The 17,272-nt window shown below is 40.6% G+C and overlaps 1 protein-coding gene across 4 annotated transcripts in view; it reads left to right on the top strand.

Annotated features, from left to right (window-relative positions):
* The first annotated feature begins 6,779 nt into the window (after positions 1-6,779).
* Daw1 (dynein assembly factor with WD repeats 1) overlaps positions 6,780-17,272 on the top strand; it is a 39,690-nt gene continuing 29,197 nt past the window's right edge. For all 4 annotated transcript variants that reach the window (XM_076866455.2, XM_076866453.2, XM_076866454.2 and 1 more), the window contains exons 1-2: positions 6,780-6,819; positions 15,969-16,041. In XM_076866455.2, coding sequence (XP_076722570.1) covers positions 6,780-6,819; positions 15,969-16,041 — 113 coding nt within the window. The remainder of the gene's footprint in view (positions 6,820-15,968; positions 16,042-17,272) is intronic.

Raw genomic sequence — 17,272 nt, 5'->3', positions numbered from 1 at the left:
CATTAGGCCTAGCCCTGGAGGCCCTGGATGTCAAGGGACATCCTCTAAAGCAGAGGTGACATCTTTTCATAATCTGCCCCAAAGCATGGCCTGTGCCAGAGGTGGCTGGATGGGTTTACCTACCTGCTCGTAATTCACAGCAAGGTACAGGGCACCAGAGAACTAATTCTCATTAGTCCCAACTACCAGTGTCACCTCCAAGCATATTTAGAAAATGACACTTAACGCTAGTGGGAGGGGACAGTTGGTCATAGTAAGATGTAGGAGGCCAAGCAAGAACTTCTTTGGAATTTTTTAATTAAAGAAGAATGATATCAAGCTTTCCTGAGATGATATTGGCATTCAAAGAGCCCCACAAAGGAGCTTTCGTGGGTTATAGAGGAAAGTGGAAATTGAGTAAAAAAGGTGGCCTGGTGCAAACTGGAGAGAGTTCCCTAAATTATATTCTGTCACACTGTCAATCCTAGGTATTTGAAAGTCTTTTGTACCTCAGAGGGAAGTGTGGAACTCACAGGTGCTTTATGGGTCTTATGGACAAGAGGAGACTCTAGACATGCTATGCAGGAGACTGCCTGGCTGGGAACAGATGCAGAATGCAGGGACACCTCTGCAGATACCTGCCCTCAAGGTGGGAGGGAGCACAGGAACAAGGATAGCCAAGACTGAGAATTTAAGGCCTTTTCTCCATCCATCTATAATAAATGGTTATTAAGATCCTTCTGGAGTTTAGAATAAACCCTGTTGGGAAGTTCCCAGTGCGTGGTCTGAATATTTTTGGTGATGGCATAGATAAAAGAATGATTTCAAAGAATATGGATGCAGGAATGGCTTCTAACCTTGAAAAAGTGACTCTCTCTCAATGCCAGAATCATTGCCAATGCTGGGCAATTTTAGGGTGGCTTGCAGGAGTTCCTATAGCTCTCTGACCATGGGGCTGGCAGATTTGGTAAGATTGTTCACACTCGTGATTGTTTCCCAGAGCAGATCTTGCAAACCGTGGGAGTGTTGCAAACCCCTCGAGTGGCCAACGGCAGCAGAAGCTTCAGGCAAACGTGGCCCATACCTGATCAACTGAGAATCAAGTCTTAGATTTTCTTCAAAGGAAATCTTTAGCCTCTTCCTTTCCTGGTGAGAAAGGAAGTTCACAGTCTCCTTCTAGGACTGGGATTCTGTGCCTAAGTTCACATCTATAATATGTTCTTTTAGAACTTTTGAATCCTCTAGTGCCCGGAAAACTTAAACCAGAGGTAGTAGAGTAATTAAAATGAGAAAAGAAAGAAAAGGTAGTGTGATTACAGATTTGGTAGGAGCTAACTAGATTAACTAGATGACAGGATCTAGTCTAATCAGCAGAAGATAGTAGGGTTCAGAACGAATAAACAACCTTGAATGTGGAGGAGTTTCCCATGTGAAGTGCTGAGGAATCACAAGGGTCATGTGAGTGCATGAGCGTGGCCAGATGTGGGAGTCTTCACAGGAGCTTGAGGCAGGATGCACAGTAGGACCATTCTGAAGCCTGTGATGTGAAATCCACACCCATCACTTGCTGTTGTATGAAATTTCATTAAGATGATTCCATCCTGGTGAGGCCTTAAGACAGCTGAGTGGGAGGCTTATCAAGAGGTAGGAAGGACAAGAACAAGAACCCTGCGCAGGAATGAGCCCGTGTGGTATGTGACAGCTGAATGGAATGAAAGAAAATCATCTGCAGTTGATAAGGGTTAGAATGGTAAATGATTTGCTTAAAGGTCATGGATGAGAGGGCTGGGATTGGAATTTCAGCCTTCTGACTAGTCACCCACTGCTTTTCAGCTTTCTGCATTTATGCTCATGTGAAAATGCACAGAGAGCACAGATGCAATCATAGAAGCACCAGGGAAATTTTGTCTGCTCCTGTCTCAGCTAGTTTAGTATTGTGTCTATAACCCTCCTGGCATCTGGTCAGACTGCCTCAGTTAGGGCTGGGAAATTCTCTGGAATTTTGGAGACAGCTTGTACACAGTTTCTTCCTTGGAAAAAACTGTTAGGACTTTAGAAACCATGAATAGAGGTCAGTGTGTTTAGACAGCCCTGATAAACTGCTCTCAAGCAAAGATCAAACTGACTACAGTCAGTTTTCCTTTACTGTAATAAATACCTGAGATAAATCAACTTAAAAAGAGGAAGGTTTTATGTTGGCTCACAGTTCTGACGTTTTCAGTTGGAGGTCAACTGATCCTGTTGCTTTGGGTGCATGGTAGGAGTGTGTGGTAAAGCAGAGCTGCTTACTTCATGGCTGAGAAGTGAAAGATAGGAAGTGGCTGGATTTCCACTAACCTCTTAGAAAGCACGTCCCCAATTGAAAGTGCTAAGTAAGGACTCCCACTGGGCCCTGCCCTCTTAAAAGTTATGCCACCTTCTAATCGCACTAAGCCCAAGCCAAGTCTTTAGGACATTGGCCTTTGGGGGAATCGGAAGGGTCATGTGAGTGACCCAAACTATAGCACAACCTGATTCATTACTGCACAGACTGGCACAAAATTCTTTATATTGAGTTGATTCCTGCCTCTATCCATCCTGCTCTTTTAGCCATATCCTCTAGTCTTGCATGAATTTGTTTTTTGCTCTTCTAAATGAATTTTCCAAGTTCTCAAGCATCACTCACTAACCAAGCCTTATTATGTACCCGTGTGCCCATCCCAGGTCCTCCCATTCAAGTTCTGAACATTTTTGGTCCTTCTACATCTTTATTGCTCTTCCCTGGACTATCTCTAGCTTTTAAAATTTTAGATCCCTCTCCTCCCTTCTAAATCCTCAGGCCACTTGTTTAAGAAGATAAATCTATTTGGGTCCACAGAGAAACTAGTTGTGTCCTAAGGAATGTAAGCTAGATGTAATATTTATACCAATTATACTAGTAACAATTTACATACTTACCAAGGAATGCCTGCATCCAGTGTCACAGAGGATTCCAAATTGCATGGAAGTAATTACCGGAACATTGCTGAGCTGTATTTTCAACTCAAATGGAAACAATATGCGTACATCCTCTTGCCAGTTTCAAGCATACTTAGGACACTGATATCTCTTCTATCTTCACTCTCCCTAAAACTTACACAGTGTTTTCAAATAAGCCAGACTTATAGCAATAGCAACTCTCTGAGTTGGATACCATGACAATTTCTAGATTTCTTGTGAGGAAACTGGAGTCCAGAGGAGTTATGGACCTACAAATGGCAAAGCTGTTATTTACCTCCACGCTAGTATCCCCTGCATAATAATATAATAATAATATAATTATTATTATAATAATAATCCTGAGATCAGGATTAACTGATTAGTGAATTTTGGGAACTAACTAGTGAATGTGAATGTGAATCCATCTCCCAAAGCATGGCCACCATTTCAAATCCACTTGAATTCCAATTCTTCCCATGAAGATTCCCTTACAGTGTTTTCCAGAATTAGACTCCTGTGACAGTAACATGTTGAGCAACAGAAGATCCTAGTACAGATTGACAAATGATTCAATTAGCAGCCACTGGCCCTGTCAGTTTTTGAGTCCCAGGTAAGATCGGCTGCTTTTGAGTCCTGCAGTGGGAGTGCCCCTGGGGGATGCAGTCCCTCTGGCCTGGGGCCTGCTGCAGCCAGGCCACCTCTATTCTGTACACAATTGGCCTCTCCTGTCTGGCTTGGAACATCCATGTCTACTCTTTCTACCTTTCTCTCCAGGAGAGAACTAAGTGCCTCTTTTTAATCTACTGCCCTGGACACTAGTGCTTCAGTCCTTTCTTTGAGGCTATGGCTTTTTCCAGGAGGGGCTGGGCCAAATGGGACCCACCAAGTCCACTGGTAGATGAAGGCTATACCAAGGTCAGCCATACCCTGGGACAAGCCCTGCAACGTAAGAGTTTTTCTTTTTTCTTTTTTTTAAATTTCTATACCAATGGCTCTGCACTGGGGGTGAATTAGAGTAGAATGAGCACTTTCTCAGGTTGAGACCTGCAGCAGCTTCTGGCAAGGAATAATGTCATGAGAGTAATGTGAGAGTAATGTGAGTAATCAGAGCTCTAACCTCTGTTTAAGCCAATGCCAAGAGAGATTTGCTGGCACTCTAGAACTGTTCCTATTGCTGTTTGGATCATCAATTTATTTGCATACAGCTCTATTATCTTCCAGGAAAGGGAGATAGGAGACTTTAGATTGCGTGCTTGACAAAGATTCTGGACTATTAAATTAGGACATTAGGAGTTCTATTTGCATTAAAGTCTCCAGCGCCTTGGAAGAAACTGTTAGGACTTTAGAAACCATGAATAGAGGTCAGTGTGTTTAGACAGCCCTGATAAACTGCTCTCCAGCAAAGATCAAAGTGAGGCCTACTGACCCCTGGTGGGCCTTGGCCCTGGGAATTTGGACCTCACATCCAAGAGTCAGTGCTTTAGAGCTGGAAGAGGGTTCTAGATATGCTGGAAAAGTGTCCACCACTCAAGGAGCTCTCTAGTCACTTGTGTAGGAGAACTTGGCATAAACTCCTTGAACCATGGGAGAAGCTTTCAAAAGAAAAACTGGGATTCTTTTAAAGAACCGAAAGTTCAACTCTTGTATATCTGTTCAGAAACTAGGGGAAATCCGCCACCTGTTATTGGAAGCAAAGAGCAAATTAGGTAAGACAGGAACCCCTAGAAATTAAGGGTAGGGTAGGCTGCAGTGATGGGTGCTTTGAGTCCCACAGTGAGAAGAAGGTGGAGATGAGACTAGTGACAAGGCAGGGATTTAAATTGGGGTTCTCTTAGCAAAATAAAAGTAGAGCCAAATATTTCTGCCATTCCAGCTATATCCTGGAGTACTCAGAAGCCTGGATTGACCCACAGGAAACAAAGGACACTTTTTATTTTGTAATAATTTTAAACTTATTGGAGAAGTTGCAAAAACCATACAGCGAACTCCTTCCTCAAAGGAACTTCTTAACTAAACTAAACGTTTTGCTCATTGATTTTATCATTTTTTTATTGATCTATCAATCCAAACACATGCACACATCTATATTGATATGGATATTTTCAGTCATTTAAGAGTTGATTACAGACATCTTGCCTCTTTTATTTCTGTGTGCCTTTAAAATTAATCAGTGTACCTTCCCTATAAGGAAACAGTTTCTTACATAACCACGCTTCAGAGATCAAAGAAACTTAACATTGATATAACACCATCATCTAAACCATGATCTCTATTCTGATTTCATCCCTTGTCCCAATGGTGCCCTTTATAACTAATTACTTCCCTAATCCAATACAAGCATTATCCAAAATATTAAGTTGATCCATTTTTTCCCCTCTCTCTTTAACCTGGAGTGTTTCCTCAGTCCTTTTCTTTCTTGACTTTGAAAGCTATTTTGTAAGATTTCCTCAATTTGATGTTCTTTGACATTTCCTCATGATTAAAGACAAGTAATGCATCTTGAGCAGGACTATTGAGATTTGCTCTGTCCTGTCTGTGTATTGTAAAACAGTTACAGGATGTCATTTTTTCCCCACAAATTGGTCATGTTAACTTTGATCACATGGTTCACATGGGTCCACCATATTTCTCCATTGCAAAGTCATTTTTCCACAGGTCACATTTTTCAATATTTTTTAAAATTAATGCATTATATTCATATATAATGGTGGAATTCGTTGTTACATATTTGTTCATACATATGATATAACAACGTCATTTGGCCAGAATCATTTCCCAGTGTTTCCACTTTTCCTCCTCTCCTCCCTCCCTTGGTGGTCCCTTTCTTCTCCTCTACTGATCGCCCTTTGATTTTCTCGAGATTCCCATTCACCCCACAGTCCTTTTCCTTCTCTAGCTTCCATGTGAGAGAAAACAAACAACCTTGACTTTCAAGTTTGGCTTACTTCACTTATAATGTTCTAAAGTTCCATCCATTTTCCTGCGAGTGACATAATATCATTCTTCTTTGTGTCAGAATAAAATTCCATTGTGTATATATACCACATTGTCTTTATCCATTCATCCACTGATGGACACCTAGGCTGGTTCCATAGTTTGCAAATGCTACAGTTTTAAATGGCATGAGCATAAACAATAAACATACTTCATTTCTATAAAATGAATTGTTGGCCTCTCTACTTTAATCTTTTCCACCTTGTCTTAATGACTAGGAGAAAGGTAGCTGCTTCCCAGCTGTGGAATGCTCATGGCTGGTGTGTTAACCTGACTTTTATGTGCCCCACATTTCCATTAGGTTTAATTGGGTCACTATTTCCTTGATCTTTCCCATGTTTTGAGCACATCAGAAGAAAGACTCAGTTGGGTGCAAGATTTATCTTGAAAATCTCAAATACAGTTCCTATTCGTTTTTCTTTTAAACAAAGAAAGAGAAGGTCTTGGTTCAGAGTCTCTGTAGACCCAGTATAGTAATTCAATAGCGTTTCAGAAGAATTGCATTTATTTTGACCTCCTGTTTCCTGTAACATGCAATTTTCATTACAAGAGTTTTCTCTTAAAACTCTTTTAAAAGCCAAGTTAAAGACGTGAGTCAATTTAAGGAAATTCCACGAACGTAAAGAAAACTGTTAGCCTTGGAGACCTGGTGGCCCCGCGCCAGCCCTGGTCCCTGCTCTGGTCCCAGCTTGCCCCGGTCGGGTCGGTGCCCCAGGCCGCACACCCTCCTGCGCTCACAGCTCAGCGCCCCGCGACCGGAGGCGCCGCGCATGCGCGCCCGCGACCTGCGGCTGTTTGGCGTTTCCATGGCTACGAAGCCCCTCAGCCAGGGATCCGAGAGCGAGAAAATGAAGCTCAAGAGCCTCCTGCTCCGATATTACCCTCCAGGTACGGGCCCCGCCCTCGCTGTGGGGCCCCGGACTCCCAACCCCGCGGGTCTGGGGCGGAGGAGGGGGCCGCGGGGTCGCGCCCCGGGCGGGTCGGGAAGTCTGATGAGTCCCACGTTGAGCCCCTCACTCTGGCACACGCTGGGCTCCGGTCCTCATAACTTTTAAAGTGACTTCAGAAAGTCTTTAAACTTTTAAATGCCGTGCTGTTGGGTTCCCAGGAAGAGGTGGGATGGGGCCTGAGAGGTGTGACAGGGGGTCTCCTGGGGTATTGGTTTCTGGAAGGGAAGACTGCACTGTTGACTTCTAGAACCTTGGTCTTCCACACTCTGTATACTTCAGACTTCTTTTACTGTTTTTCCAAGACTTAAGGAGGGTCTTTCACTCACTGTTGTCTTTCTGGACCTCGTGTTCCCTAGGCCTTGGAATGGCTGTCCTCTTATTTTGGTTTCAGTCCTTGTCACCAGTCCAGAGAGATCTTCCTTTACCGTTCATTCAAAGTGACCCCTCCCTGATTTTTTTCTATGCCATTTGTTGTTTTTACTGTATTCATCATCATCTGACACTAGTTGACATTTTAAATCTTCACCTCTTTGTCATAGAATGCAAACTCCATGAGAACTAAGACCTTGTATCTTTTGTTCACTGCTGTATCTTTAGCTCCTGAAAAGATCCTGGGACGTAGAAGGCCTTCAGTGTTTGTTGAGTGGATGCACAAATGTGGATTATGAAAGAGGTCAATCCAGGCATGAAACTGATGTGAATAAATGTTGAAAAGCTCAAGGGATGTGAGAGGAGGCCTGAGTGGCCACTCTCTCCAATGTAAAGTTCATATTTGTAGAAAAGATACTCATTCTCTCCCTTAGAGTTCCAACTAAAACAACATGAAAATACTCTAGATAGGAAGGAGTAGCATAAAGGACATTTTAACTTAAGAATAATAGCCTGTTTTTCTTAAGCAATCCCAATTTTCTTTTGCCTGTGCTCACACGTGAGCCAGGACTATTTCCCAAAAATCACCTGATAAATGAATGCCTTTCCTTTGTTGAGGAGTACAGGTTAGAAATGTGGGCTCTGAAGACTGAATAACTGACTCTCACCATATACAATTTTCCCCTTGGGCAATTTGTTTTGATCTGTGAGCTGTCAGCTGGATGGTGACAGTGGCACTCACCTCATAGACCCTCTGGTCCCTTCCAGCTGCCAACCCACTTGCCTTCTCCCTTCAGAGTAAACCTCCCTGAAAGAATGCTTCCTCCAAGCTCTCTCCTCTTTTCTGCCTGGAGTTTACTCCTCTCGTTCTTTTACTTACTGCCCCCCTGACACTTCACTGTTGAAGATCCCCGGTGACCTCCATATTGCTGCGCCTACTGGCCATGTCACAGCCCTCACCTTTCTTGGCCTAACAGCAGCATTCCACCTGTTTGACCGTGTGCCCGCCTTTGGTTTCTGGGAGCAGGCTATTTTCCCTTCTGCCTCGCTGTCTCTCCTTGGTCCATCTTGTTCTCATCTCTCAGTGTTGGATGGAGGCCCCAGATCTTTGCTCGTGGACTTCTCTTTTCTATCCGCACTCATTAGCTGGGTGCTCTCATTTATTCTCACTACTGAAGAGTTATCTTAAGTAGTCCCTCCATGTAGCTCTCAGCTTGGCACTTTCCTCTGGGTATCCGATGTGCATCTCGTGTGGGGCAGGGTCCTCAGTTGTTCCCCCATCTCAGTGAACATCCACTTGGCTCTTGCCAAGATTTTGGCCTCATCCTTGTTTCTCCTTTCAGACACAACATCTGATCCAATGGGAAATTTTATTCTGTCACTACACTTCAGAAATCCATGTGGACTCTAGGACCCCTCACTGCTATAACTTCTCCTTCACCGCATTTCAGCTTGTCTCATCTCAGCAGTGGGATGACTGTTGGAGCGCACGTACATCTGGCCACACCACTCCACTGCCCTCCACAGGCTTTTTCTCTCACTGAAAGTAGGGCCACACTCCAAGGCCCTACACGTCCTGCCGCCTTTTGCCTCCAACCCCCATTTCCTATCACTCCTCTAGCAGTACTCCTCATCTTGGTGGGCCTTGAATGGCCAGGTGTGTCCCTACTGGGGGCCTCTGTAAAACTGGCACTCACATATTTGTTGAACAAGTGAGTTTAATGAGATGGTGTGTGTTAAGTAGAATGCCAGAACTCTCCCCAAAATGTGGACAGGTCAGATAAGTGACCTCCATGTCTGCTCCAGCTCAAAAGTCAGTGGTTCTAGTGCTGATCTCAGTAAAGATTTAGATTCAGGCTTGCAATTGTTTGCTTTAATGATTACCTTATAATGAGGTGCTATTACTTACATACTTAGATATTTAATTCATGAATTCCAGTCTTCAGTGAGCCACATTATATGCAAGTTTTCAAGATACTAATGAATAGCGGGTGGGTGTTTCAATAACATTATCAAATAGGAAAAAAAAAAAAAAAAACCAGTCACCACGGGCCTCATTCTCACGCTTCCTTTATTACTTCTGCACAGACAGCAATTAGAAAATTCTCTGATTGCAGTCCTCCCACTAACTTTGGAATGACATAGGTCTGGAACATTCTTTTGTTAGCATCCACTGAATTAGCCTTCTCCCTATCTGAATTCCAGGTGACTGAATGTAAATAGCAGTGGTATATGGCTGAACAGACACGGGACATTCCCCCTCTATCTTGGGCATGTTTAACTCATGAAGTCAGGTTCATGAAGCGGTGAAGGTGCTGACTACGTGCCTTTCCACTGACTCAGTTTTGTCAACCTTTGCCTTTATTTATTTATTTATTTTTGTATGCAGTCCCTAGTTCTTTGGCCAGGAAAAGGAACTAAATAGACATCAGTTATTCTGAGCACTTTAAAGGCTTTCCTTGATCGGAGTAAAGGATACTAATAACTACTGAAGCGTAGCCTTTTGAATACAGTGCAAAATGTTGAGGGCAGAGGCTTCTTACCTAAGTGTTTTGAGAATTATGCTTATTGCCTCTTTGTCCACGACTAAGAAAAGATCAAGAATGTCAGGAGGTTTGGGACGTGATCACTGAGGGAAGACAAGACACACTTGCATCAGCATCTCTGTCTTGTTTTCAGTTATATTCTATACAGCACCCATCACAGGCTCTGTTCATCTGGGAGCTCAGGGAAGGATGAACATACTGCCTACATGTGTTGCCATGAGGAGGCAGTCAAACTCACACATTCAGATTTTGCTCTTTCTTTTCCAGATCCATTAGTTCAGCAGCTCAACTGACTAGTAGTCAGCCTAAGGGCTTGAGCATTGCTCATTTTGCTAGAAACAAAACTTAGTGAATATAGAAAGCTGACTTTTGTTAATTTGTTTGCTAGATGTTTCAAACGTGTTTCCTTAGGTCATCAAACTAATTTGTGTGGGTTGTTACGTGCTAATTTTTGTAGTCCTTGTCTTTGAGTTAATATGATTATATTGCTTATTCATTGTTCATATTATTTATTTGCTCAAATATTTATTGAGTACTTTATATGTAATGCTTAAAACTTAAAATTATAGAAATCGAAAGGAAAGACACAATTCTTGACAATGACAGTGACTTGGATTTATGTAAAGTTTGTATTTTTCAAATTATTGTAACTTACTTGAGTCTAATGACCTTGCAGGGACCTTGTTCCTCAATAGTTTATATTCTAATAATGTTTTCACCTATAATTTTCTCCTTTATTTCCTTATTTTTGTATGCCTTTTCTATTATAAAGGGAATATTTACTGTGACCAAATCTTATAAAGGTATAAAGGAATAGCTAAGACTGTCCCCATCCTCCTGAAGATGTGATGGCCCCTTGAAAAGAGTCATAACTTGTCTGCCAACAGTTCTGAGAACATATATTTTTTCAGGTTTGCTAATTCTGAGCAGTATTAGTCCCTATAATCTTTGCTAATCTGATGGATAAAAATTATAACTGTTATTTTATTTAGTACCTTATTAATGAAATTCAAAGTCTTACTTTGGCATATTTAATGACCATTGTCTATTTTTGTTTTGTTTGTAAATTGGACATCTGTGCCTTTTGTTCATTATTATTTTTAAAAAATCTGTTTTAGACTTCTTCATATGAAGTTCTCTGAGCTTTGTTGAAGTGATTTTGCTGATCATCATTTGTCTTCAACTTTGTGGTATCTTTTACTATGCAGAAGTTTAATATTTGTTTCAGACAAATCGGTCATTTGTTTTTTCAATTTTAGCTGTTGTTTAAAAAGTTGATTGCAGACACTAAAATATGTTCTGTTACTCAAACTATTTTACTTTTATTTTTAATAATAAACTTTCTAATCAACCTTGAATGTGTTTTTGTACATTGTGTGTAGTAAAAATCTATTTTTTCAAAAGTCTAACTGATTATTATAGCATTATTATTCCACAATTCACTTTTCCTCCACTGGTTTGAAATGTCACTTTCATCTTATTTTAAAACTTCCATGTATAGATAATTCTATTAATTTGACATAATTTTCTATCAGAGCCATACTTTGTTTTATAGTTGAATATAATATCTGGTTGAGTAAATTTTCAAGTTTGAAAAACTAAAATCCTGACTTTTTCAATTCCATAGATTAATTCAGCAATGTTTCTCTCCATTTATCATAATTTTCTGTTACTTCCAGTAGTTCAGCTAGGTCATGCATATTTCCCACCAATTTTATATTTAAGTATTCCGTGGTTACTTTAGCAGTTGCAAATATTGTCTTTTCCTCAATGATACCTTCACTTGGCAGTCCATCTATTTCATGTCTACTTATAATTTCAGCTTTTGGTACTTTATTTATTTTGTAAGTCCATACCATTGTTTTACATGGCATACAAATAGGTTTTAAGAAGATTTAAAAATGTTGTAATGTCCCTGTTTTGTTGTAAAGTTCAATGTAGCACAGGAAGTCTTTTTTTACTCTAAGGAAATAAGAATAGAATTTTTAGTGATTGGCTCTCTGCAGAAACTTCCCTGTTTTGTTTTTGTTTCTTATCCTGGAGAGCTAGAGCTTGGTTTCAGGTCTTCAGTAGTTCTTGGGGGAGGGAGACACCCAAACCAAAACTGTCAAACTGGCCTCTTAATTCTAGTGGTTGGCTTCATTGGTGTTCTGGGAATTCTTGAGTCATTAGAAGCGTTTCAAATGATTTTTCTATTCTAAAATATTAAACTTCATCACACAGGAGCTACTCAGGTACCTGTGTTGGTTGTGCCAAATCTGTGCAGAGAGACTGTTGAGTTCCTGCCAAGATGGTCTGTGTGCAGCTGAGGGCAGGGAGAGGTCTGATGATGACAGGAACTCTGGAGGGGATGCAGGCTCCAAGGGGAGGATGCTGGCCTTGTGTAAGGTGAAGGCAAGTCACCACATGTATGGAACTCAGCAAAGGACTCCACTTGAGAGTTTCAAGTAGCAGTTGGCATATTGATGATCATTAAAGCCAAGGGCATGGATGATTTTAAATAAGGAAAGAATGTACAGCAACAAGAAATGAATCATTGGTCATGAAGTCTAAAGACCACCAGTTTTTAGCACTGAAGGAGAGTGAAAAGTCACAAAGTAATTGGAGAAAAAGAAAGAGGAAGAGGTTTCAATAAAAGCCTAGAGAGGCTGTAGTTGAAGAAGAAGGAAGTTGGTTGTAGAGCCAATTATTTCTGAAAGGCCATGTGATTTGAAGACAGGGAATTTCAATTGGATTAAGCAATCTGGGACTCATATCCAGTCAATGTACTGGTAATTCAGGTATTTAGAAAACTCTCTGAGTATTTTGAAAGATTGAGCAAATAATGGGGAGATACCATTGCAGGAGAAGTGGAAGCCAGAGAGGAAAGGTGTAATTTTCATGTGTTTGATGGTGTTGCTTGTACTTGACCCTGGCCAAATGAAGCGCCTGTTGGCCTCTGTCTTCGGAACTGGTTCTGAGGAGGGTCCACCTGGAAACACAAGGAAACCAGGACGTGTTGTGTTCCTTCACAGAAGCTACAGCCTCATTGGAAAAAATGGCATGCATGCAGGTTAAGTGATACAGAGTAATTGGGTAGGACATCACAGGTAGTATTTGATTAATAACTAAGTAATAAGAACTGGTCATCTGATTTTTCTATATGCCAAATGCTTTGTATATCTTATTTAGTCTCAACCTTCAAACTCCAGGTGTTATCTATGGAGGAGAGAACTGAGTTGTAATGAGATGACTTTGTTGGTATCATAACAAATGTAAGGGATTGAACTGAAATGCAAACTTGCATCTCCCTGGTGCTAAGCGCCTGCTTTCTCAACTCTGCTACATTCCCTTTCAATGACTTGTTGCTTTTGAAAAGTAGATACAGGGATGGGATTTGATGGCATTAGTTATTTCCCCTGGACCTGAAATGCCACTGGAGTCATGTGTTGCTTCAGATTTAGTCCACAGCAATGATTCTCACACGTAGAGGGCCCCGAGGCCTTTGGACCATTTCAGTGGAGATTCAAAGTCAAATCTGTTGTCATAATACTAATAAGGTGCTATCTGATTTTCCACTTACTGACATTTGCACTGATGGTGCAAAAAGCAATGAAAGGAGAAAGTGCTTGGGCCTCACCTCAGGTCATGGAACTGTCACTTCACTCTGGCAGTGCTCATTCTCAGGACAGGAATGATGGCTTTGATGAAGAGGACTTATCAGTGCCTGCCCTTTGAGTACTGTGCGAGAGACCCATAAAGCTCTTCCGTTGTGCAGTGAAGGGCACAGGTTGTCTTGAGGAAAATACTCCTCGTGTGGTTGTTTGAATTCTGGAATGAGCTAGTCTACAGGTCTTTATTTATTTATTTATTTTAATGGAAGACTATTTTTACTTGAAACAGAGAACAAGCTTCTTTTTTAATTACAAGATTTATTTGGGTGCCGCAGTCTGGCTGGGCACAAAATCACGAGCCACTCAAACAGGAACAAACTTTATTTTTAAACTCCTGCCAATGCCCTGTATGCTCCCAGGAAAAAATGCCGACCCACACACGCGGTGTTCTCCCCGGCCCCACAACAGGAAATCCCTCCTCTGGAATTCCCTCCTACCGCACTTCCCCAACCAATGGGAACTCTCCAGGAGTCCTGTAGCAGGCCGAGGTGGACAGCAGGGGTCTAATATCCATTTGAATGTAGATCTTAACATAATCATATCATCTCAATGGCTTGTTGGCATCACCTTTCAACCAAAAATGTCATGCATCATTACTACTTGGCTATGGCTCTTAGCGTTTGGGCACTTGGCCTACATTTTCTTGAAAATGAACAAAATGAGCCTGAAAGTTTCAACTGAAAACTGTCTGTAGTTCTTCCAGTAATAAAATCTGAGCTTTCAAACAAAAAATGGAATTTCAGAAAAGTTGTATTTACTACCATGTGCCTGATGGCTTGCTAACAATAAAAGAGTTTTCTGATGACAGACATTGGAAGTGATAATAACAAATGTGATTTTTTTAAAAAAATAATTTTTAGTTGTCTATGGACTTTTTAAAATTTATACAAAGTGCCAAGAATCGAACCCAGTGCCTTACCCATGCTAGGCAAGCACTCTATCACTGAGCCATAACCCCAGCCCCACAAATATGCATGACTCAATGAGACACTATTTTTCAATCATGCATTGACAAAAGATTTATTGACATGGGAGATCGACCAGTGGATTTTAATGGAAGTCAGCATGGAGGAGCTCACAGTCATGGTTTCAGTTTCTACACTGCAACCAATTTTTACGAAAGTACCATTTGTTAAATTAAAATGTAGTATCAAAGAATAATATCTGTAATCATTTGAAAATGATATTAATACATTCCTCCATCTTTCTGATACATATCAATGTTTAATCAGATTTTTTTATTTTTCTTTTCATTTTTTTCCTTTGGTACTGGGGATTGAACTCTTGACCATTAAGCCACATCCCCAGCCTTATTTTGTATTTTATTGATATAGGGTCTCACTGAATTGCTTAGCACCTCACTGTTGCTGAGGCTGGCTTTGAACTCTCATCCTCCTGTCTCAGCCTCCCAAGCCACTGGGATTACAGGCATGCCACATTTTTTTCTTATACTTCATCTAAAGGAACATATAGCAACAGCTTGAATGCAGCAGCAGAGATGAAAATTCAGCTCTCCTTAACTAAGCCATATAAAGGTCTTTGCAAAAGTGTAATATAGTGCAATTCTTCTTACTGTTTTTTTGTGTGGGGGGAGTCGGAAGTTATGGTTATATTAATAAGACAATGGTGCTTGTATTAAAATACTTAATATATTTTAAAAATTATTAATTTTAATATTAAAAATATTACTAAATAAGAACCCTTTGATATACTCGGTAATACCTAAAGGTGGAAGGTGGCCTTAAGGCCAATACTTTTGAATTTAGAGGTAGTGGAACATATCCATAGGGAGAGGTGGCTAAGTGGCTCTGCTCAGTATGTTCTAGTCCCTGGTCTCTCTGTTGTTCAATTTGAGTATGTTTTATAGATCTGTATTCAAGTTCACTGTTTCTGTCCTGTCATCTTTACTACTGAGCCCCTTCATCAAGAAATTGTTTAGGTGAATGTGTATTTCAGTTCTATAATTTCCATTTGATTCTTTTTTTTCATATTCCAGCATAATTCCTATAACTTCTATTTCTTTTCTGACATTTTCTTCATTTTTTAATGGATATGTAATAGTTGAAGCATTTTTATGACCCTCCCTTTAAAATCCTCGTCAGATAACTTCAACATCTGATTCCTCTGATTTTTGGTCCCAGGGTGAAAGACATTTTATTTTCTGTCTCTATGCCTTTTGGTGGTCCAGGCTGTAGGCCCTTGGCCCCAGTTTGGGGGAGTGTGGGAGATACAAGGCTCCCCATGTTGTCAAGCCTGAGGTTGGGCCCCTATCAGGCCACCTTTTCTCCTCAGCTGTCAATTATTTTCATTATTGTCTGTTGGACAATTTTAAGGGTATTTGGAAGGGAAAGAGCTAGCCTAATCAACCTTGTTTTAGAACCAGCCATCATTTCATGCTTTTTATGATGAAAACTTTAACATTTGCAAAATGAAAATGAAAGAAATTATGTCAAAGTAGATTAATTTTTACCATAGTTTTCATCCTCAGTGCTTTATAACATGTTTGTTTATTTTTATAGGAATTATGCTGGAATATGAAAAAAGTGGGGAATTAAAGACCAAATCTATAGATTTGCTTGAGCTCAGCCCTAGGTAAGTTACCTTTTATAACGCAGCATGTATTTCGTATACCTGCATTTTCTTAGAAAATCCTAATGTAGGAGGATGCGTGGATGTTGTGAACTACAGTGCATTACTTAAAAAGCCTTTTTTTGTTCCCCTGCACCTCAACCTCATTTCCCTAGTTGTTAAGATCTTAGTCTGGGAGATTTGTCACAGTTGCTGTACCAAAAATGGTGCATTGTTACCAACTCAAGTCCACAGTATGCAGCTTTCCTTCATTTCTCTCTAATTCCCTTTTATTTCTGAGATCCTATCTAGGATTATATCCTGGCTGTGACAGTTTCTTAGACTTTCCTTATTTTTGGTGACTTTAACTTATCTAAGGAGTACTGGTTGTTGAATTTTAAAAATATTACTGAGCCTATTTTTTCCTCAGGAAATATTTCATGAGGCTGATTGCTTAGGTTCCTGCCCATCATTTGTCATGGGGCAGAGGCAAGAACCCTGATCTCTACCTCTGAAACCTGGTGTGAGCCCAGAAGAGATCTGTGAGGTCACAATGCCTGGAATTGACTGCCTTCAGGAGATCTCTGTGCAAATCTCCATTGTAAGAGATATGAGTAGTGATTATAACTGTGGGAGTCCAAATTCAGATAGGTGAAAATATTCTCAATGGGTAAAAAAGAACAAATATACTGTGCTTTAGAGCTGTGGCCTGAGACAGCAGAGGGACTCTAACACAGAGGGTTGCACTGCAGTTTTAAATAAGCGCAGTCGCATGACAGCTGGAGAGAGAGAGCTCCCTTAGACATGGAACTGCTGCCACTTAGGAGTTGCGGTGTTTAAGGGGATACTTGTCTTGGTGGGGACTGAGCATGACTTGGGGGATGCCAGTCTAAGTAGGGTCAAACCTTGGTCTAGGTGCCTAGGACAGAGCAGTTACTCAACAGGTATTTTTAAAAATCAAAGAATAAATGGTGATACAGGTAATGCCATTTAATTTCATCTACAATAATCTTTGTTTAACACTCTTTATTTTTATAAATGAAATCTGTTACTGATCTGTGTGATTCTGCTAGCATGCAAGAATTTTTTAAATGTTTTTTATTTAGTCTGCAGTGAGATATTTGCTTCTCCCACATGCACAGTTCCATTTGGTTTAATAAGAAATGATATAGTCACTAATCATAATCTCTATCCTCAATGGCCATATTGTTTGTTTTGAGAAATAAATTGTAGAAAACAGAGCATCATTTGAGTG

The sequence above is a fragment of the Callospermophilus lateralis genome, chromosome 9 (assembly GCF_048772815.1).
Source record: "Callospermophilus lateralis isolate mCalLat2 chromosome 9, mCalLat2.hap1, whole genome shotgun sequence".
Classification (NCBI taxonomy): Eukaryota; Metazoa; Chordata; class Mammalia; order Rodentia; family Sciuridae; genus Callospermophilus; species Callospermophilus lateralis.
The sequence above is the reverse complement of the archived record's forward strand: the minus strand, read 5'-3'. Positions and strand labels throughout refer to the sequence as shown.